The sequence below is a fragment of the Ambystoma mexicanum genome, chromosome 1q (assembly GCF_040938575.1).
Source record: "Ambystoma mexicanum isolate Mex_15411 chromosome 1q, UKY_AmexF1_1, whole genome shotgun sequence".
NCBI classification, from domain to species: Eukaryota; Metazoa; Chordata; class Amphibia; order Caudata; family Ambystomatidae; genus Ambystoma; species Ambystoma mexicanum.
In genome coordinates this window covers 103203183-103224584 of record NC_090922.1, presented here as the reverse complement: position 1 = coordinate 103224584, position 21402 = coordinate 103203183, and the positions used below count along the sequence as shown (strand labels likewise).

At 46.7% G+C, this 21402-nt stretch overlaps 1 protein-coding gene across 2 annotated transcripts in view; it reads left to right on the top strand.

Annotated features, from left to right (window-relative positions):
• CTU2 (cytosolic thiouridylase subunit 2) overlaps positions 1 to 20762 on the top strand; it is a 773185-nt gene extending 752423 nt beyond the window's left edge. Inside the window, exon 15 of one of the 2 annotated variants that reach the window (XM_069635914.1) lies at positions 20420 to 20762. In XM_069635914.1, the coding sequence (XP_069492015.1) occupies positions 20420 to 20492 (73 nt within the window). In that variant the 3' untranslated portion in view covers positions 20493 to 20762. Of the gene's footprint in view, positions 1 to 20410 lie in introns of both variants that reach the window. The other variant, XM_069635904.1, reaches the window with a different exon arrangement.
• The last annotated feature ends 640 nt before the right edge of the window (positions 20763 to 21402 follow it).

The window sequence follows — 21402 nt, the reverse complement described above, 5'->3', positions numbered from 1 at the left end:
TGACGGTCAGCGGTCATTGGTCTCCGTCGGAGTCCAGACTCCATATCAATCTGTTGGAGCTGAGGGCCGTCAGGCTTGCCCTGAAGGCTTTTCTGCTGACTGTGCGAGGAAATAATGTCCTGATTCTGACGGACAACACAGTGGCCATGCACTACCTCAACAAAAAATGGGGGGGGCAGGGTCACTTCCTCTGTGCAGGGAGGCGATGCAGCTCTGGTTCTGGGCCATCCAGCGGGAAATTTCGATCTCAGTAGTTCATCTGGCCGGAGACAAAAACGAGACGGCGGACGCTCTGAGCAGGCAGAGCGCTATCTCTCACGAGTGGGAGCTGGCTCAGGAGATTCTACTGGAGATCTCCGCCCTTTGGGGGACCCCTCAAGTGGATCTCTTCGCCTCCAGTGTCAACCGGAAGGGTGAAAGGTTCTGCTCGTGGGAATTTCCTCCAAAAAGAGCCTTAGGAGACGCGTTTGTGGTGGAGTGGTCCCTCTCAGTGCTGTACGCGTTTCCTCCAGTCCGCGTCATCCCGCAAGTGCTGTGGAGGCTAAGGAGGTTCGGTTCCCGGATGATCCTCATTGCTCCGGCATGGGCCCAGAAGACGTGGTACCAGGACCTTCTCGACTAGTCCATCTGCCCTCCATGTCGTCTTCCCTACCGAGACGATCTGCTCTCACGGGAGGGGGGTCAGGTTCTCCATCCAGAGGTCAGGTCCCTCAACCTTCATGCTTGGCTTCTGAAAGGTTGAGGTACAAGGATTGGGACCTCCCTGAAGACGTGATGGAGGTGTTGCTTTCGACCAGATGGCCGGCGACTAAGTCCCTGTACCGTTGCCGTTGGAGAAAGTTCTGCGACTGGTGCAGGGTTCAGAATGTGGATCCTTTTTCATGTGACATTCCTGTGGTTCTATCTTTTTTGCTTTCGTTGGCCCACAGGGGCCTGCAAGTGGGTACTGTCAAAGGTTACCTGGCGGTGCAGTCTATATTTAAGCGCTCGTCTGAGGAGTGTTCCTATTTCAAAATTCCTTTAATTTCTCAGTTTCTCAAAGGACTCACTAATGTGTTTCTGCCATCACCTTTCCAGGTGCCTGGTTGGGATTTGAACCTTGTTCTGAAATTCCTTATGGGTGCTCTGTTTGAGCCTTTACATTCTTGTCCTTTGAGGCTGTTAACCCTTAAAACTGTGTTTTTAGATGCAGGCTTTCAGTTAAGCCACCCTTCACTGTGTTCACTTAGAGTTCGTCCTTCCTTTCTTCCGAAGGTGGTGTCGGAATTTCATTTAAGCCAGAAGGTTGTTCTTTCGGCATTTTATCCTCCACATCCTGGTAAGGAAGAGAAGAGGCTCCATAGGTTGGATCCTAGGAGAGCTTTAAGTTTCTACATTTCACGCATGTCGCGGGTCAGAGTGGACGATCAGCTCTTTACTGGTTACGCTGGAAGGCTTTTGGGACAAGCTGTGACTAAGCAGACTTTCTCTAGATGGATTATTTTGGCAATTTCTGAATGTTACCGCCTGGTGGGTAAGGACCCTCCGGTAGGCTTACAGGCCCATTCTACTATTCGTAACATCTGTGAAGCAGCCACATGGGCTTCGGTCCATACTTTTGTACGACACTACTCCCTAGATTCTATCCATGGGCAGGATCTGGCCTTTGGCAAGGCGGTCCTTTACTCTGCAATTTGATTGGGCATTCTAAATTTCTATATTCTAAATTCTTTTCCCTCCTCCATATACGTTGGTACTGCTTTGGGAGTCTGTCAAAGATATGGAATACGTCAGAGGACACAATCCCCTCGAAGAACAAGTTACTCTCTTACCTGGTAACGTTCTTTCGATGGGATGGTCCGACGACGTATTCCATATCGCTCCCTCCCTACCTGACCCGCTACAGAATTTCTTATGCAATTGCAGCTTACGTTTCCGCAAGGCTTTCTGTTGTCATACTGGCAGTGGTTTGGTGCCACACATTCGTGGGAAAAAACTACAACTGAGGCTACGGGCGTCGTGCCTCCTACTTATAACATCCGGTGACGTCGGCTCGACGGAGGCCCTTGAGGACGGCATATCGACGTCATCGACGCAGGACGCAGACGCCAAAAGATTTTCCGAAGCAGCACAGCTGTGGTGATTACTGTCGTAGATATTGAATACGTCGTCGGACCATCCCAGCGAAAGAATATTACCAGGTAAGAGAGTAACTTGTTCTTCTCTATTCAGCTAATACTTCTATATCTCCTAAATTATTGCTTCATTTGCCCACACCTCAACACCATATACCAGCTGCAATCTAGTTTTGGCCATATAGACTGTTTTTCTCCATCTGATCTCTGGTGCCTGTGAGAGTCTGAGACGGTGCTCTCAGTAGGGCCGTGTCCCCCTCACTCCCTATTGGGTGCTTGTTCTTTCGAGCAGTTGAGTAACAGCCATCAGTAGCTTTAGTTTCTCTCCCTCTCTTACTTTCTGGATGCTCATTCTCCTCTCTGGACTGCTGTTATAACTGTGCCAATTCCTGCTCTCACTAGCTCTCTGTAATAGGGCATTGAATTACAGTGATTGAACAATAACCTTTGGGATTGTTTCTCCACTTTGCTTTCAGATTCTCAAATGATGTGAATGTTCGATCTCCCTGTCCAGACTAGTAGGCCAACTATGACATTGGTGTGGACTGAGAGTCTAAACCCTCGGCCTGCCATTTTGAAACGAGTTTTAAGTGTGTTTAGCATTGTGCAGCTCTGCTCTGTGCTGATAAATTCAGTATTAACCCTTGTTAGTTTTGATGAGCACCTCTGGCCTATTAGGGAACAGGATGTCTGGTTGACCTGGGGACACCCAGAGATGTAAGACTGTTTGCTTTTTACACAGAGGCAGCGGGGGTTGTTAGGGAGAATTCTCTGTAAGGCTAATTTCCCAAACCTAGTGAGCCCCCAGCAGCTTTGCTGGATTTTTGGGGTTTATTTTTTTCTCTCCTGCTAAGAGTGAGATTCTTTTGCTCCCACTCTTAGACATGATTTGAGGTGTTCCTTTAACTTCCATGTGTTTTATGGGCTATGGGGTCTTTTACTCCATAGGGTCTCATGTGTTTTTTTTTATGTGGGTTACACAGCACCCTCCGTGCCGTAACCCAGGGGTGTCGTAGCGACCCACCAACATAGATTCCATACCCTGGGACTGACTACTGTCTCCCAGGGCATGTAAAGTCACCATTGGCTTTGCTAGTCCCAAATTATGAACAGAAACCAGTACAAACCATCATATTGTGGACATACTGGCTGGGGTAATTCGAGTGCCCCGGGGTCTGTTGTTCGAGGGGGCACGTCTCCGTCCCCCCGATCGAGTTTTGGCTGGTGGCAGTGGATACTACTTTTTATATTCGACCGTGAATATATCTCTATGGGATTTTCCCATTGTTCGAGGCTACCAACTTTAATTATTTAATTCTTATAGCTTCGAACATTCCACTGGTTTATTTATTTAATATTAATTCATTAATTCACCGGTTGGTGTTTTTTGCCAGAACTCGATTCTAAAATGGCGTTTGTGTTCTCTTCTGTGACTCCAACCCAAGTCGAGCCCTTTGTTCCACTTTTTGGCGGGCTTCACCACAGAAGCCCCCAAAAGTGGTGCCACTCTGTCTGGGTACCACAGGGGATGTGGGAGGGGGTTTAGGCACCCTGGACTGAGTTACCTTGGTAACTCAAGTCGCACTCTTGTGTGATTGGCCCAAGTGGTGAGCCGGCCGGCTCACCACTTAGAATGTTTGATTGACAGCTAGGCTGAGTGAATGGGGGTGTGCTGCATAAAAGCAGGGCTTTGGGGACTGGAACTTCAGACGTCGCCACTGGACCTAAAGAATCCGAGGAGGGAGAAGCTGAGCCGGACTGCAACGACGACACCACCGGTGGAGCCCTGCTGAACCACCTCACCACTTTTCCCAACGACAGAGGAGATCTCCAGCCCGGAGAGTCTTCTTCCTTCGACTGGTGGGGATAACCAGTCTACCTTCTTTTCGCCTTGCTGGAGCATCTCGTGGCCGCCTTGCCTGTGCCAAGCATCCCGGCAACCGGGATACCACGTTTTCACCATCACCGCAAACCGAAAGGGTAGTACCTTTGTACCGGAGAACTCTGCGGCTGGTTTCTTCCCTGACAGTGCAACGACCTTCATCTTTCCTCCACGACGAGATCTTCTCTTCCTCTGGACGACGCTGTGACTTGCACCCGCTGCCAGGAACAACTGCCCCCGCCGGAGGATCCTCTCCATTTAAGGTACCGTGTTCCGCCTGGCTTCCCTTGCAACCGATTGAACGGGGTGTATTAAATCCTCGTCTCTCGAACCAGGGTTAGCCTGGGACACCTCAGCTAACTTTTTCTGAACTGAACTAAACCTTTCTCAAACTACCTCCACAAACTTCGAAGACTCTGTGTAACTGTTTGATATTGGGCATCTTTCGCCTGGCTCCCTTGAAAGTGGGCCTGGCACCTAAACTTCCTTGCTCACCAGTAGACTGTGCCTTCCTAACTTGCTGTGGTTCTTTAAAAAGTGTTTTGTGCGTGCGCTTCCATAATTCTGCTTTTCCCTCCCCTTTTTATTTAACTTGTTGGAGTGCTATCGAACGTTAAGCGCTCACCTCTGTCTGGAAATAAGTGGTGTTAACTAAGACTTGTCCAACAAGTAATCAGGGATGTACATTTGATAATAGTGATTGTGTTTTGAACTTATCTTACCAATTTAGTGCTAGTGTGTTTTTTATAAGAGTGTTAAATAAATAATTATATACTTTTACACTCAAGCTCTGGTCAGTGTTTGCTTGTGCTATTGTATTTCTGTACCTATTTTGTATGCTCTGTATACTGCCTAACTCTTCTTCAGGGAAGTCTGACTGCTCAGCCACAGCTACCAAGTGAATCTGTGGTACAGACTGCTACCAAGTGGGTTTACTGCCAAACACCTGCAGTCTTAAATCTTTCGCAGGGGTCCCTAAGGGAACTGCACAGGTTTCTGCCTAACTGGGGTTCTCTGCCTGTCTACTATCACAAAGCCTAGCAGGATCAGCAGCTTACTGATACATAGTGTCATGACGCCAACCCCCGGGCATCCGGACCAAGCCCATCAGCCCCGGGAGCAGGCATCCAGATATTTATTAAACCCCCAGCAGCCCCGGCTAGGGACTGTCTGGGTTCAGTCCTGCCGCCTTAGGCACCAGGCTCATAATAGGAATCAGTCCTGGCGCCATAGGCACCAGGCTCATAGGGGGTCATTACGACCCAGGCGGTAAGTACGCCAACTTTACCACCATGGTGTAAACTACGTTTACACCATGGTGGATGGCGGATTTACCGCCCCATTCCAAGGTGAGTGGGGCGGTAAATCCCCATTTCCCATTTTACCCTTCCCCATTCCCATTTTTGCCCCATAGGGCATAATGGGAGTGGGGAAGGCGCTAATTACGCCACCGTAAATTACGGTGGCGTAATTAGCACCAAGGCAGTTTAGCGCCTTGGATTTTAACGGCTGCTAAAAGCAGCCGTTAAAATCGGAATCAGGCGTTAAGGGTTAACGACGCCGTTAACCCTTAACGCCTGAGTTGTAATGAGGCCCATAGACATTACTTACCTCATGCAGACCATGCTGCAACTGAATCCAAGCCAACGTGAGGCTTGGATGGGACTATTTTGTTACAGGGACTATTTTTTACTCGGGTGTGGTTCTGGGGAACTAATTACCTGGAACTACTTTGGAGGCTATTTAAACCACGTCTGTTCAGCAACACACTCTTTGCGTCATTCTGCATCCAGCAGCGTAACGCTCACCGTGCCTGCAGTCAGCATCCAGTCTTCCGCCACGCCCGTCTCGAATCCTGAGCTCCTAGCAAAAGAGGAAAGAAGAAGGAAAGGTTAGAACAACGGCATTATTTCAATCCTTACCTGATTCCGGATCCATCACGTCCTCGAACTTGAAAAGGACATTATTTCTGCTCGCATCGCCAGCTCCAGCGCCGTGCCATACTCACCAGTCCTCACAGCATTTTTCGATCCGGCGCTGCCTCCATCATTTTCTTCGCCGAACTCCAGCACCTGGGGGAAAAACAAAAGAAACAACAAGGTGAGCCAAGAGAGCCCACAAATACAATCTCTTACCATCAAAGGCTTACCTGATTTATCACCGGAGGCATTACTCGTTAATACGCCTCATCTTCATTTGCCGCACCTATAAAGGGAGAAACAACAAGTTAAACTCATGCAACTTATACCGGACATTGTTGGGTAATACAGACTCTTACCTGAACGCCATCAGCTGCCTCCAGGCAATATTCTTTTGAACCAGTTGCAATTCAACAAGGGAATGGAATAAGAGTGAACATCGGACATATTGAACTCTTTGAACTTATAAACCCCGGAGTCAATATTCCTCTGGAACTCCTCCAGCACCCTCAAACCAGTGAAGTAACTGATATCTACGCGCCCCTGCATGCCATGCAGGACGGAGAGCTCATCTTTTAAAAACATAAGGTGAGATTACTAAAGGAGATATCGGAGGTGACAAGAGGGGAGGACGAGAACAGTGGGAGGGGGCCATCACTAAAATCCACGGGTGGCTAAATCCCTTTCTCCACTTGCAGGAGAATACTTCTACGGCTCAAGCAGACGAGATTAGGCGGGCCAGTCCAGACAGTCATCTCGGCACTACGCATCACGTTGGTGGAGACCGCAGCTGTCCGGGTCCGATCGACGCCCCTGTGGGAACCAGGTGAGCGTAACACATAGCTGTACTTCAAATAGGGTTTATTACGGTTATTTACAGGCTTAGGCCAAATACATTATGAAAAGCAACGTTAAATACTGTTCAGCTACAGGATGGATTCTTCTTCTTTACAACATTTACGTTTTATCAATACACACAAGATAAAGATTAGGCTTTGAGCTCAGCCTAATAGAATTAAATAACTTTCTCAGGATATATATTCTCTAAGTTCAGTTTAGTAGCTCCAATGCTCACTAGAATTGGGGTCTGGGCCAGCTAAAGATTACCCAAAGGTGTCACCAGGAAACTGGTAATGTAGTCTCTCCTTTTGCACATTTTCCATCCGTACATCCCTGAGTGCTCTGTTCCCTAAATCCACAACCTCCTCTATCTCCCTGATGGTCCACATCAGCCTTGTTCCTACTATGCATCTCTTCTTCCTTCATCCCCCATACTCTGGCTGCATCTACTGTATTGCCCTGAATAGACTTCCAAGTCAGAAGTCTGGATCCTAACTGGATCCCCAAATCCCGTAATGGTCTGCCTCCTCAACGATGAATCTACTCCTACGCCCCGTCCCGTTTCCTCCATCCTGTATTGGTGTCCCTTACTAGGGACGGGAACTGAACCTTTTTATCAGAAAAAGAACACTTTCCCTTTAAATGTATCCACGCGCGTAGTGACGCGGCTCTGGTAGCATGCACTCCCCTAACCCGCCGCCACACCTCAGTCCTCTTTTCTGCGTTGACGGGAGCAAACCGCTTTCACCAGCGTTCCTGGATGAGGCCTCAAGCCTTGTAATTCCATGCTTTCCCTAATCTTTTTCTTTTTTCTACTATTCAGGTTTAGTCTGTCCATGGCACATGTTGGCCGTGGCTGGCTTCAGCAGGTGCCCGTCGTGCAATGGTTCCTTTCCCACCTCGGATCCGCACGTGCTCTGCCTACAGTGCCTTGGGGAAGACTGCGAATGGGAAGGTTGCTCAGCGTGCAGCGCTCTCACGGCCCGGTCCTCCGTAACCGGCTTGTGCGGTGGAGAGAGTTATTCTCCAGGACTCCGCCGGAGAGCATTAAAGAATACGTACACAGGAAGACCAAAAAGGTAAGTATGTTCTTCTCAAAAGCACCCCGCAGGGACGACTCCTTCCCGGGGAAGCCCGTTGACTGAAGGGTCAGTCGGACCCTTGCACCGGCAGGAAGGACACCGAGGCTCTTGTAGCTACCGGCTTAATGGCTGATGGGTTTAAGGCTCCTACCGGTTCCGGCACCGAAGAGCCTACTGGTTCTGGGACACATCCCAAGGCGCTCAATTCTGTTACCGGGCACACACTTGAAGGGGCGCCTACATGCAGTGCAGACAGCACTACCGGCCCGAGGGCCAACAGCCTACCAGGCCTACGCCTCATGTGCAGGGTGGGGCAGAGCTGATGCGTTCAGGCATGCAGGAAGAGCCCAGGCCCGTGGAAGGCACGGACAAGATGGCAGCGCTAACAGACAAGATGGCGGCCAGGGCCAACCCCCAAAGGCGGGAAACTATCCCAACCAGGAAAGAAGCCTGCCAACAAGGTGAACCACAAAGGTGCAAATCTATGGCCAGGGCAGATTGAGTTCATATGACTCCAGTCACTTGGACCACCTCATACCCGACCTTCACGGGGCAAGCACGGTAGAATGAGGGGATGTACTCAAAAGGTGGGGGCAGGCAATAGGCCTTTATGGCACTGTTGCAGGAGCAGAGCCGGTGCAGGACTGCTCCCAGCCTGCCTGCGAGGATCGTTTCTTCGATAAGTGTTTGACCTTTATGCGGTCTCCGCAGATTGGGAACATCTTTAAAGCCATAATTCAGGACATGCTGCTGCCGACACCGCCACCTCAGCCGGTGCCTGCGCAGCCTGCACCTCAACCACCACCGCTTCTCATGACTCTGGTAGCTCCGGTCGCAGTGCCTACACCTCCTGGGTCAGTTCCAGCCACGGACCTAAGGTCTATGGACCCAGAGGGCCCCTTCTAACGCAGGTGACCAGTAAGTCACCAATGGCTGGCTTAGCTGAATTCCTGGTATCCCTCAGCCCCAGAAGGAGCTCTTGGAGTCTGGGGTACTTTTCGAAGTACTCACCATCAAGATGGAATCCAGATCTGGCATCCTATTGCTTGAAGACATGGAGGCTCTGACGAAAAAGGGTTGGCTCAAGTTCCACTCCACTCAGCCAGTAAATAAAAGGCTAGATGCAAAATTCAGGCAGGTGGAGGGCAACACTCTGCTCTTGTCACTTCACCCCCAGCCACTGTCGTCCGTCATTGTGGCGGCTTCTATGAACGCCAAGCCTCAGAGTTCTTCGACAACCACCTCAACTTCAGCACTACTGAGCAAGGAAGAAAAAATGCTTGTGGCCTATGGGAAGAAAGTGTACTCAAATGCAGGTCTCCACCTCAGACAGGCCAACGCTGATTCCATACTAGCCGCTGCTAAGCAATGGCTGTGGAGGGAAATTGCTGTCTTCCTCTGGGACATTCCAGCAGACAAACACACTCCTTCACTCTTAGCAGGGATACGTTCCTTTGTGGAGAGCGAGGTGGTGGCGGAGGATCCCCCTCCCTCAGCACGGGCAGGGCTTTTACTCCTGCATCTTTGCTATTCAAAAGAAGAACGAGGCCTGCCTGTGAGTGGTCATAGATCTTTCCTTCCTAAATCTGTCCCTAACTCTGCAGAAGTTCAAAATGGTGATGCCAGCTCTTATAGCGGAGACACTGCGTGGGGGGGGACTGGACGTGCTCCCTGGATCTGAAAGACGCATATTTGCACCTCCCCATAGTGCAGTCTCATCGGTCCTTCCTCAGGTTTCGGGTGATGGGGTTGCACTTTCATTACAAGATGCTGCCGTTCGGCCTCAATTCAGCGCCAAAGGTATTCACAGGACTGATGAATGCGGTGGCAGCCCTGCTCAGGTCGGAGGGCCTCCATGTATATCCTTACCTCAGCAACTGGTTAGCCCGAGGGGGGTCCCGCAACAGGTCAGGTACTCGGTGGCCAGACTCCTGAATACACTCTACGAACTGGGGTTCTCGATCAACTTTTAGAAGTCACAGCTCTACCCTACACAAACACTGGTGTTTTTGTGGCTGCTGTGGGATATGCAGAAGCAGAAGATGTTCCCCACGGGGGAGAAGGTGGCAGTGATCAAATCTTCTGTTGCTCACTTCCCCAGCAGGACAGTAACTATGGCCTGATGGTAGGAGCACCTGCTGAGAGTACTGGTGGTATGCCTCCTGGCTATCCCTTACACCAGGCTGTGAATGGGGAGACTGCAGCTGCATTTTTCAGCATCCTGGGACCAGGAGTCCGGTCATCAAGGAGACCCGGTCACTATACCCGCTCACCTACAGCAGGACCTCACGTCACGTGCTACGGGCAAGATAAAAACCTCATGGTAGGAAGACCATTCAGACTGCTTCCAGCAAATCATACTATGACTCACTCCAAGGGTGGGGTGCTACCCTGGGCAAACATTCAGTACACGGTCTGTGGTCCAAGACGACCAACAAAATCACATCTACTGGCTGACAATTATGGCCATTTGACTCGCACTCAAGGCATTCCTCCCATTAATCAGGAGCAGTGCAGCTTGCATTCGGACGGACAATTCTACCTGCATGTACTACCTCAACAAGCAGGGGGGAACCAGATCCCTGCTCCTATGCAGGCTGGCCCTCAGCATCTGGGAGTGGGTGATTCCGCGGTGCATCTGCCAGGAGAATTGAACCTGGAGGTGGACAGACTGTCAGTTGGGCTCCGACAACTATGAATGGCAACTACATTACCCTTTTCACCTTAGAATTAATTTTGTTAGAATATGAGGGCCAGAATAGTACTTTGGACAAAGGACGTTTTCGCTTTGGACATCTTGACATCAGACAGGCAGTTTTGTGTCAGTTAGGAAAATACCTCTTGGAGTAGGGACAGAGAGGCATTTCCCAACCCCATTTGTGTTTCAATAAAAGTTGATGGCCAAAACCATGAGTCCCGTGTCTGTGTCTCATTCCTGGCTCCCTACAGAATACTCTAGTAGAATACCAGACTATTTTCTCTACCAGTTATAACCACATCACTTTTGGTTCCTTCAACCCCAATCCCTTTAGAAACAAAAATAAAGTGAATAGAGAAATTCAATTTGGTTTTAAGACATTTGTTGGCCCTCGACCCTCACAGAGGACCCTCCTCAAAGACCTCTGGGTATTTACAAGAATTTGCCCCAGGGCATCAAGATGATGTTCCCAGACTCCTCGGGACACCAAGACTGTGGGATGCCTGCAAACTTCTATTCAACCTGGAAAGGTAAGGAAAGTAGCTTCTACCCACAAAGGCCTTGTGGAGAGGAACCCCACAAACCTTTCTCCCTCCAGGATTGTGGAAGCCACTGGTCCCCACACTCCTCATGTGTTGGAGTGTATGACATTTATCTTGTCCTGAACATGACCTACCTACTGGTGGCTCAGCAGCATCTTTTTTTGGGGCCTAGTGTGATGGTTGTTCAGGGGTATGTGGTTTATTTGTTTCCTCGTGCCTGAGAGGAGCCCTCATCCTCTGCAACACCCATTTGTCTACAGCTATTGCAGAGTGCTTGAGATACACAAACTTTGAGTCAGCCAGGTGCTGACATAACCCCGTATAAAACGCTTGCAAAATATATTTCAACATTGAGGTTGTAAAGTCTGTTATAGGGATACCCAATGTTACCCATATACAAGCCAGTTGACTGGCTCATGGAACCATGCTCCCAGATGTCCTAACTTTCTTGAACCTCTCAAACTTCAGATTTTGAGTAGTGTCCTCCCAAACATTTTTACAAGAGCTTCGTTCATGTGAATTCCCTGGTCTTTTTCATTCGACTCAAGAATTGCATCTCATCCATTCTGAGACAGGCTACTAAGTAAACAGACCGCGTTGTCCTCATTACTTCTTTTGTACAATTTACATGCTAGCTCGAAAGAAAACACAAGGCAAGTTGTCTGCCTCAGCCACATACACACCAACTAGTTATTAAGGAAGGCAGGGACAAGAGTGTGGATCAGCACCCTTACCTGTCCCGGATATGCTGGAAGTTGTCACCTTAGTTGCTTCCAATTAGAACTTTTTGAGTTTCATCTTTTAGGCTCTTGATTTCCTTCTCTGCTAGCTCAGTCTCAAATCTCCTTCTTGAGAGCCAACCAGTCCCTTTCTATTCTCTAGCATGTTGCTTCCTAGCCAGCTCAGCTGTCTGTGGAGAGCAAGTTCCAACTCCTTAAGTCACAAGGCTTCAGATGCACTAGAGGTGGTGATGTAGAGGGCAAGGTATGTGCCAAGGCAGGGGAGTTGCTAGTACTGGAAAAGACCTGGGGTTACGCTGATGTCGGAACTGTTGGGACTGGGGGCTAACTAGTCTTTTGGCTGTAGCTCCTGAGATTCTATCCGGGGCTACAACCAAAAGATCAGGGGCTATAGCCCCCTTAGCCCCCCCTAGCAACGCCCCTGTGCCAGGGTCCATGGATATCCCCTCATCTTCCTCTTTTTAAATTGCTTCACCTTGTTGGCGCTTCCAGATGGAATGGAGCAGTCCAGTCTTTGTTGCCCCGCTATCTTCAGGTGCCTGGTTTTGCAGAACTCTCGCAGTTCTTTAACCTTAATGGCAGCCAGGACAGACAGCCTCGACCCTTCAGAGTGCTTCCAACATCCCACCACATCCACCAGTTTTTTGTATAGCCTTGACTATCCAAGGGACAAGCACACTAGAGCAGTCAAGTATTTTGCTGCCAAGGTATGCATTGGAAATTCTGAGCGCTAAACCTAGGGTTGAGGAAAATCACTGTTTTCACAACCAATTGTTGAGCAATTCTTTAAAGGCCTCCTTTGATTTGACTGGGTTCCAAACTGATTGTATCACGTGACTCTGCAGTATGCTAGAGACACCAGCGCATCCCTTGAAGCCAGTGCTTAATGGTGACAGTTACATGCTGGAAATCTGCCTTCACCTTGGCTATCATGTTAGCAAGAAGAGACACTGCCATCCAAGTTCTCTCTGTCAGGAAACCCTGTACTAAGTTCAGCAGGGGGATTGTGGTGCTTGGAAATGCACACACCATTTCTTCTGAGTCGGCCATCGGAGTTCCACTTCAATCAAATGGCCACTTTACCCACGTTTTCCGAGCCTCTTCTAAGCTGGCTGGGCATGCTTTACACCCTTGCGATGCAAAGAAGAATTTTCTTTGACAGTATTGAGATGGAGGCTTTCTCAAAATTCAATTAACTTTGTTGTTTTGGGCAATCGAATCCCCTTAGGGGCAGCCCTTATCTAATAGGGTGATCTTCAGGTGGAAATTGCATGCAAGAAGTCTTGTTATTTAGCACCAAACAAACAATTTCAAGGGCCATTAAAAAACCCTTCCAATGGAGGCAAAGCTACAATCGCAGCTTTTCATATTGGAGTTCAGATAAGAGACCACCACAAACCTTAAAAAGACACTGCATGTGGATGCCATAGCGAAATCTATGATCGGCCCAGCACCGCTCCAGCATCTTTTCCTGTAAATTGATGCCTCTTTTCTCTACCACCTTTTCATATGTTTATTCTTTCATGTATTCAAAGTATTTAAATTCATGAAAGATCCAATGCTGGAGGAAATTTAGTTAAATGTAACTCTAGTTTTCCAGCGTTGGTATTATCTATAGATTAGCGTGAAATGCAAACATCCCCAAGGCGGGGCGAGTTGCATGGCTTGTATATGCAACACAACTGCTTATGCGTAGCGTATGTGAAGATGACTTCTAGTGGCAGAGGCAGGCCTGGCTCCAGGAATTTTCATTTGGGTGGCCAGGTTTGTGATCGGGGTGGGGGTGGGGGCACTTTCCATTGGGCGTGGGTGTAAGAGTACGTAAAACAAAATGCTGGCATGGACCCAGATTTCTCAGATCTGTGAGCCAGCAAAAACATTTCTTTCCAGATGTGTAAAAATATAGTTGCACCGCTCTATAAAAAAACAGTACAGAGCAAAAGAGAAGCAAGGACAATAGTTTTGCAACATCAGTCTACCTATCTCCCCTTTCTATCATATCCACTTCTCCTTTCACCCCCCAGTCACCTTTCATCAGATCCCCTTGACCACCATACCGATTTACTTCCACTCCCACCTACCCCCAAAAAACCCCACCATGTCTTTCTTGGGGTAATCAAGGGTGATGCCTCCTCCTCTGCAAGGGCTGAGCAGCAAGATCCCTAGTCTTAGTTCTCAGATGGTGTGCGCCCAACAATGCCTCCCTGAATACTGTGGCTACTCCCAGCAGGTCCTGGAGGAGGTGCTTGTGGACCTGCCAGCTTGCTGTGAAAGACAGCCCCCCACCCCCTCCAGAATACTGAAGCAAGGGATAGGACATTTTGTTTCTTGTTGCATTTTTGCAGCACATTTTAATTGAGGTGAGTGCACGAAGGTATGCTAGCATGCAGGAGAGAGAGCCAAGGTTGGGGGGAGGGGATCAGGAGGCAGACTGTGCAGGAAGAAGGGTTTCCGGCCTCATGGTATCGCTCCTGGTGGGGCATGGCTGGGAGGAAGGGCCCTTGCTCCCCTGCGTTGCCCCTGCACATCATTGTCTTGTACATACTGGTTATAATATGCAATTGTCCATGATGGCTTTTTGTTTGATGTGCTTACTTTGATTTGCTATTGAATTTCACTATTTATTTTATTTTTTTATTGTTTAATCAACATGAGATTTTTACAATATTACAATCAGGGATCAACTAAACCGTGATTGGATCAATCAACGTTTGCGTTGTGTTGTTACTTGTTTGTAGCAGTATCACTTTCAACAAGTCGGTGGTTTCTATTAAAGCAGATTGTTCACAATGTGTTCCAGAATCTTCTTTGTTGCGATTTGCCGATTAGTTCTGTCACCGTCTATTAGCCTGTTCCACCAAGTCGGGGTATGTCAGCTCTGAATAGACTAGACTAGATAGATATCGTAGTCTAATCGCTCGTGTCCCTGAACATACCATCAATAGATGTTGAATAGTTTCTTGAGGATGAGGCGATGTATCTTGGCAAAAGTGGCAGATTGATGTTTGCGAGCGACCTCTAATGTATAGAATTACGTTGGTTTCTAACAAGTTTAATCTCGCTCTTAGTATCAAGTTTCGAGCCAACCTGTTGGGTCATTTCTTGATGTAATTTTGCAATTCATTTAACTTTTTTGTGTTATGAGGTAGATGTGACGTCTGTTTATTTTTGGCCACTGTTTCTGTCATTTCAGGACTTTGATTGTGCGCAGAATTCTGCACGGATTTTGAATGAGTTCTTCTTCTTCTTCTGATGCAATGTTGTCTAATAGTTCGTTCGTTTTCCTTTTGCCAGTTTGTTAATAGTTCACATCTGCCCGCTTGCATTTCTCTGTTGATCATTTTGTAAATTGGGTTACTGCCAGCCATTCTACACTTTCTATTCAGCATTATGGAGTTACATCTGACAGTGCACTCAAGTGATTGTAAACTCAATTTGCGCCTGAACGCGACTCCAGATGTAGAATTTGGCAACTTTAGGACACTATTTTGTTCAATAAATGTGGACTGATATTTTCCAAGAAAGATGTGCATGTTCTTGGCAGGTCCTAACCCCTGCGCTGCCCATCTCTTAAACCATAAGTGAGACTTCTTTGGAATAGCTTATACTGTGAACTGAATCACTTCTAGGGGCACCTAATTTTGGCAGGTAAGGTACAGTATGATTAAATGATTTGTCCAGGATCACACATCCAAGCTGAAGTTGGTACAGATATGTTTTGAAGTTTGGTCATAGTATGACTTAAAATAATACTCCATTGTAAACAGATTAATAAAAACAATTGACAACTCACATTTATACATCATTGTAGAAACGGGTTGATGACAAGGGGAGTAATTTTGTTTTGAATCCATAATTTCACACAGAGAAACAATCTTGTTTGCAGTATTTTTGCAAACTTTTTATAGTTTCCACCAAGTACTGTAAAAGTAGAGAACAACACTGGCAACCATCGCCTTTGCTCTTCACTTTTCCACTATGGGTCTTAAAAAAGTTTAAATCCTTCCCACAATTAACAGTGGTTTCTTTTGGAATCTGCCTGCTTTAACCAGGGTGTAAAAGTCAGGTGGATTCCATTGCCAACATAAAAATACATGAAGGTGGAAAACCAATCCGATTTGGCAGGAGAACAGGTAAGAGCAGGTGAACTTGTTAAGTCTGATCTGATCTCAAACTTCACCTGCCAAATCATACAAATCCCGCTCCCCTCCCCATTACTGGTGGGGGCCCACAGCAAATTTCCATTTCCGGCACTCCATAAACAACCAGCACCCATGATTTACATCATACTTTCCAAACATGACCCGCAATACACATGATGTATTCTGTATGCATTCAAACTCTCTTAAGTTACTCAATTTGTATGAGGTTATCAATTCCGTACTTATCAATTTGAATCGTGAAAAGTTCTGGCAGGGCAGGCTAGGCATCCATACAGACAAAGATACATTCTATTTAGGTCGGAAGTGGCAAGTACGCATGAGAAGATATGAAACTGGTCCCTACCTGCCATGCTGGCCGTGTCATTTTCAGGTAGGGGCTTGTTGGACCAACTCAGTGAGGTGCAGCTTGATTCCCTAGGCATAGCATACAAGGCACCCACATCTGGGTATATACAGTTTCACCGAAGGAGACAAACTGAAACCAACACGCATTGCCAAAGCCAACACTGTGGGCTTTTTGATTAGCCATGAGGCCATAAAATGGGAACAGCTAAGCCAAAACTGTTGGCTTTTCTTATTTTAGACAGGGCTCCACTACAAGGAACAGAGGCATCGATGCTGATATTGCTTAAAAAAGCAACTGGCTGAAGACACACAGAGATTGCTATCAGAGGAGGAGCTTATTTACAGAGGCAATTAAGTAATTAAACACTCAAAAGAATGCTTAGATAGAACACTGGCAGATCCTATACAGCACAAAGATTGGTGTTACTTTGTGATAGAGCTTACTCAGAGTTCCTAAAGGGTACGTTTTGGCGGTGAGGGGCAGGTAGTGGTAGTAATGCTATAGGCATTCACATAGCCATTGCTAGTCATTGGATGGGTAAATTACCAAATTCACCCATAGGATCGGTCTTTCTCCTCACATCCTGTCTCCATCCTATCTGTGTTCCGCTTACAACCTAGTAGGCAAAAATAAAAAAGGATGGATGTAAGTCTCTGAATCAATCATAACCACTGGCATTGCTCTGGTCAGCCCTCCATACCATTGTCTGCAAATCAGCCTTCACTCTGCCACTAATCTGAGCAGCCCTGCACAAGCTGCTAGACCACAAAGCTTAAAAATGCCCATGGTTGCTTGTGTGTCAGTGCAGAGGGGACATGGCCTAGCAATTGAGACTGAACTGCACCTTTTAGTGGCAGAACCAAGAGCCATTAGCTAATGGCTTGTCCCCTTCTGTGATGGCACAGACGCACTAAAGAATGATGTATGTTGCGCAGGGCAATGATGGTGGTAATGTTTGATTCAAAGCCTTGCATCTATCACTTTTTGATTTTACTACTCTCCCCCTCCATAACTACATTTTTGTTACTACCAACCTTATTTTTTCACTTGTGCTGAAGGAGTTCATGCAGCAGATATGCTTTCACTGTAGTTTGTAAGGCTCCCCAATCGATTGATGCATCTTCATTTATTGTTTGATCTAGTTAACCATTTTATTAAACATGATGTGAAAAACTGCTATAATCCCACAAAAAATAAACCTACTTTCAATTACCGAAAACAACTTTAACGTTCGAGAAAATAGTTGTGGGCAAAGTGTGCTACCTCATTTAGAGGTGTGAATGGGCCTTATTTTGTATTTATTTTTATTTGTTTATTTACATCTCGCCAAAGCCCGCAGGCATCAGGGCGCAGACGTAAAGACATATAGACTAATTCACAGAGTGTTTTCCAATGGTGTTTTGCCATTAGAAAACACTTCTGTAAATTAGGGCCATAGACAAACAGAAGTACTGGACAGCAGGTTCAATATCACGGTGAACTAGTCATTTATTTAAACAGAAGTGTTTTCAGTTTCTCCCTGGAAATCAGGTAGCTAGATTCTAATCTTAGGGAGCTGGGGAATTCATTCCACTTGGTTCCAGCTTTTATTGCAAAGGATCGTCCAAGTCCATTCGCTTTTTTTGGACATGTGATTTGCACCAGCCCATGAGTTTCAGATCTCAGGGCCCTACCTGGTTCATATGTGCTTATTTGTTCTTCCAAATAAGCAGGAGCAGAGCCATAAAGGCAGTGGTGAACTATGGTCATTGCTTTGAAGGTCATACGGTCATCTAAAGCTATCCAGTGGAGAGTTTTCTATCCTCTGTGATGTGTTCTCTTCTTGTTTTCCTTGTGATGGTTCTTACCACATTATTCTGGATAGTCTGACATTTCACGATGCGGCCCTTATTAGCTCCAACCAGAAGGGCATTACCATAATCTAGTACAGATAGGATAGTGGCTCTAGGAATGGTGGTACAATTTTTTTCACTCAGATCCGGTCTAATACGTCTGAGTAGCCTCTGGTAATACTGAGTTTTTCTTTAAGTACGCGACATGAGCATCTGCCCCAAGAGATGCCTGCAGGTAAACCCCTAATGTTTTAACCTTGTCGGAGACCAAGATATTTGTGTCTTTGCTAAAGGAAGCATAGTCGGAGTCAAGTTTAGCCCTAGCCTGTGATGATCCAAATATCATGAGCTGCGCCTTGCTTCCGTTTAAGCAGAGCCAGAGTATCTTCATCCAAGCCTTGATTGAGTTATAGATGTGGGCAATCTTGTGTTGGTTGAATTATGGCACCCACTCAGTTCAATTACTAATTGGGTGTCATCAACGAAGTTGGTGAAAAATACTCCAAGGTTGGTAAGGAAGGTACATAGACAACAACACCGTAGATATAGGTTGAACATGAGAGGGGATAAACTAGCCCCCTGAGGTACGCCACAGTTAATGAGGCGGGGCATAGAAAACTGATCTCCCCAATGGATTTTGGAGCTCTGTTCCGCAAGAAAAGAAGACACCCAATCTATTGCATCCTGATAGCATCTGCCAGATTTTTCTAAGGCCTCATGGAGTTTCTGATGGTCAAGCAAATCAAAGGCTGCTGACAAGTCCAAAAGTACTAACATTCCAGCCTTTCCTCTGTCCAAGATGTTGAGCCTTTTAGTTTGAAGATGAGTAGGGCGGTTTCCGTACTATGTGATCCTCTGAAGCCCGATTGTGTGAGTGGAGAAGGTTGTTAGCGTCCACAAACGCTTGAAGTTATCTAGTTGCTGCCTTGTCTAAGATCGTTAATTGAAAATTGCAATTAGTTATCGGGTGAAGGTTGGAAGGGTCGCGTTGGTCAAGTCCCGGTTTTTTAACTAATCGAGTGATAGTAACCATTTTAATTTCTGCAGGGACCTTATTATCCCTGAATGACGCATTGACCATTCTGAGGAAAAATGGAGCAAATATGTCAATGTTTCCCAAGATCGGTTTAGGAGGCAAAATATTCTCTGAGCAGGCCGTTTGTCTGATGGAGGTGAGAAGTAACTTCATGTCCTCTAGGGAAAGAGGGTTGAATTTAAATGTATTCTTGTTTAAAGGAGTAGGATCCAAATTCCCAAGGGTTAAATGTGCCTGGGTGGTCACATGGCAGGAGCTTATAGTCTCACGTGCCTTGTGGTTTTTATTATGGAATGCAAGTTGAACCTTCTCACAGTCTTCCTGTGAGGGTTGGAAGGGGGAGATAGGGAAGAGCGTTTTTCAACTGATTTCAGAATTTGAAATACCTTGCCCATGGAATTGTTGGCTGCAACAATCTGTTTGTTGAAAAAGTTTTTCTTTGCCTTTTACTGATTTTTCTTTGTGTTGATTCTCCAATTCGTTCCAATGTCCCTTATTAATTTCTGAGGGGTCTTTTACCCACTTTCTCTCTAGTTTCCTCTTATCTTTTTTTAGATTGTTGGTTTCTGCATTAAACCATTTTTGGTGGTTTAAGTTAGATCTAACCTGTTTGTGTTTCAAGGGAGCATGGAGGTCGATAAGTTGTTGGAATTGACTGTTGTACTCTGTCACAATCTTGTCGCAAAAGAATCATCTGAGGTTGAGCTCATGATGTTAGTAATACCTTGTGCTAAGATGTGAGAGGTGATGTTTTTATTAAAGTTCCTGCTAAGAACTTTGGTACATTATCCAATTTCCTGATACTATCTTTAGGTGTCATTACAGTTCGACTTGTTCTTTGAATGGTGATTTCCACGTTGTTAGAAATTACCAGTCTAGTTGATTTCCCTTACTGGATGGATGTAGGTTCGTTGTTGACCACCAGGAAGCCGATAGATTTTAGGTCATCTTACTGGTCATTTGTGCTTTCATGGCTGTGGGGCATACATCGATGGCCAGGGTGCAGTGCAGCCTCTCTGAATGCTAAACTCTCTGTGGTTGCTGCTGCAAGTTAAGAGCAACCCCCATGTCCCCCTTGCCATCCTGATGACTGGAAAATATTCAAGGCATGCACATTTATGGTAGACACCATTGCTGGATACTGGCCATCTAATTTTAGTAATGCTTTTGTTTCACTCCACACACACCTTCCCTTCTAATCTTTCACTTTGCTTAGTATTTCCAGGTCTGAGATGAAGAAAGAAATTCAGGAGTTCTTGCTCTCTGATGATGAAAGCAGTGACCCACCGCAAACATGACTGTAAGCTGGACAAGACACAGAGCGTGATCTTTTCTACTTCCATGGGGATTACTTTCTGTCGGTTCAGCAATTCGGCAATCGGAAACCATCTCTGCACTGGCACTGAAAATGCATCTGGAATGTTCCCAGCTGCATGTTTTTATGACATTTGTTCCTACAATGCATGGTCTCCTTGTTTGGAGATCGCAATCTCCCTTTTACAAATGCTGACAAACAAAATGTGTGTTTATGTTTTTTAATGCAAGAAATAAATTATTTTTTAAAATGCTTTTTGTTTTCTAAATGTTTCTAAAGAAATGCAGATGTTCATCAGTGATTTCTTCCTTGACGTGGGCTATGTAGGGGCTTGAATTGGGCTTTTATGCCCACACAGTGCTGCTGAGTGGGCATTTACAGATTTTGGGTGGGCCTTGCCTGCCCAGGCCCTACCATGTCCACGCCTCTGTTTTAGAGCCCTTGGAGACCATGATCCGGCCAAGTCTAATGAAAGTTCTGGGATATTTGAAAAGTGGATTCAAAGATGGTGGAATAGATGTGGGCAACTGGGTAGCGAGGTACTGACATGGGTTGGGAGGGGCCGGGATTGGGGGATTCTGAGTGAGGGGAGGATGTGGCTGGGCAGTACCTCTCCCTCTCTCATCTCTGATTGCCTAACTGCCATTCAAGATTGGTGTGCCGCCAATGATCTCTGTCTGAATGCCAGCAAGAAGGAGATCCTCCTTATCGGCACACCTTCACCATCCTTTCCCCTTACTCTCTGGCCGGCCTCCCTTGGCCCGCCTCCTAACCCCACCTGCGAGGCTAAGAACCTCGGGGTCATTTTTGACTCCACACTTTCCGTCTCTGCCCACATCTCTAAGGTCTCTAAAAAAAAGTCAAATTACCTACTGCACCTCCTCAGAGGTACT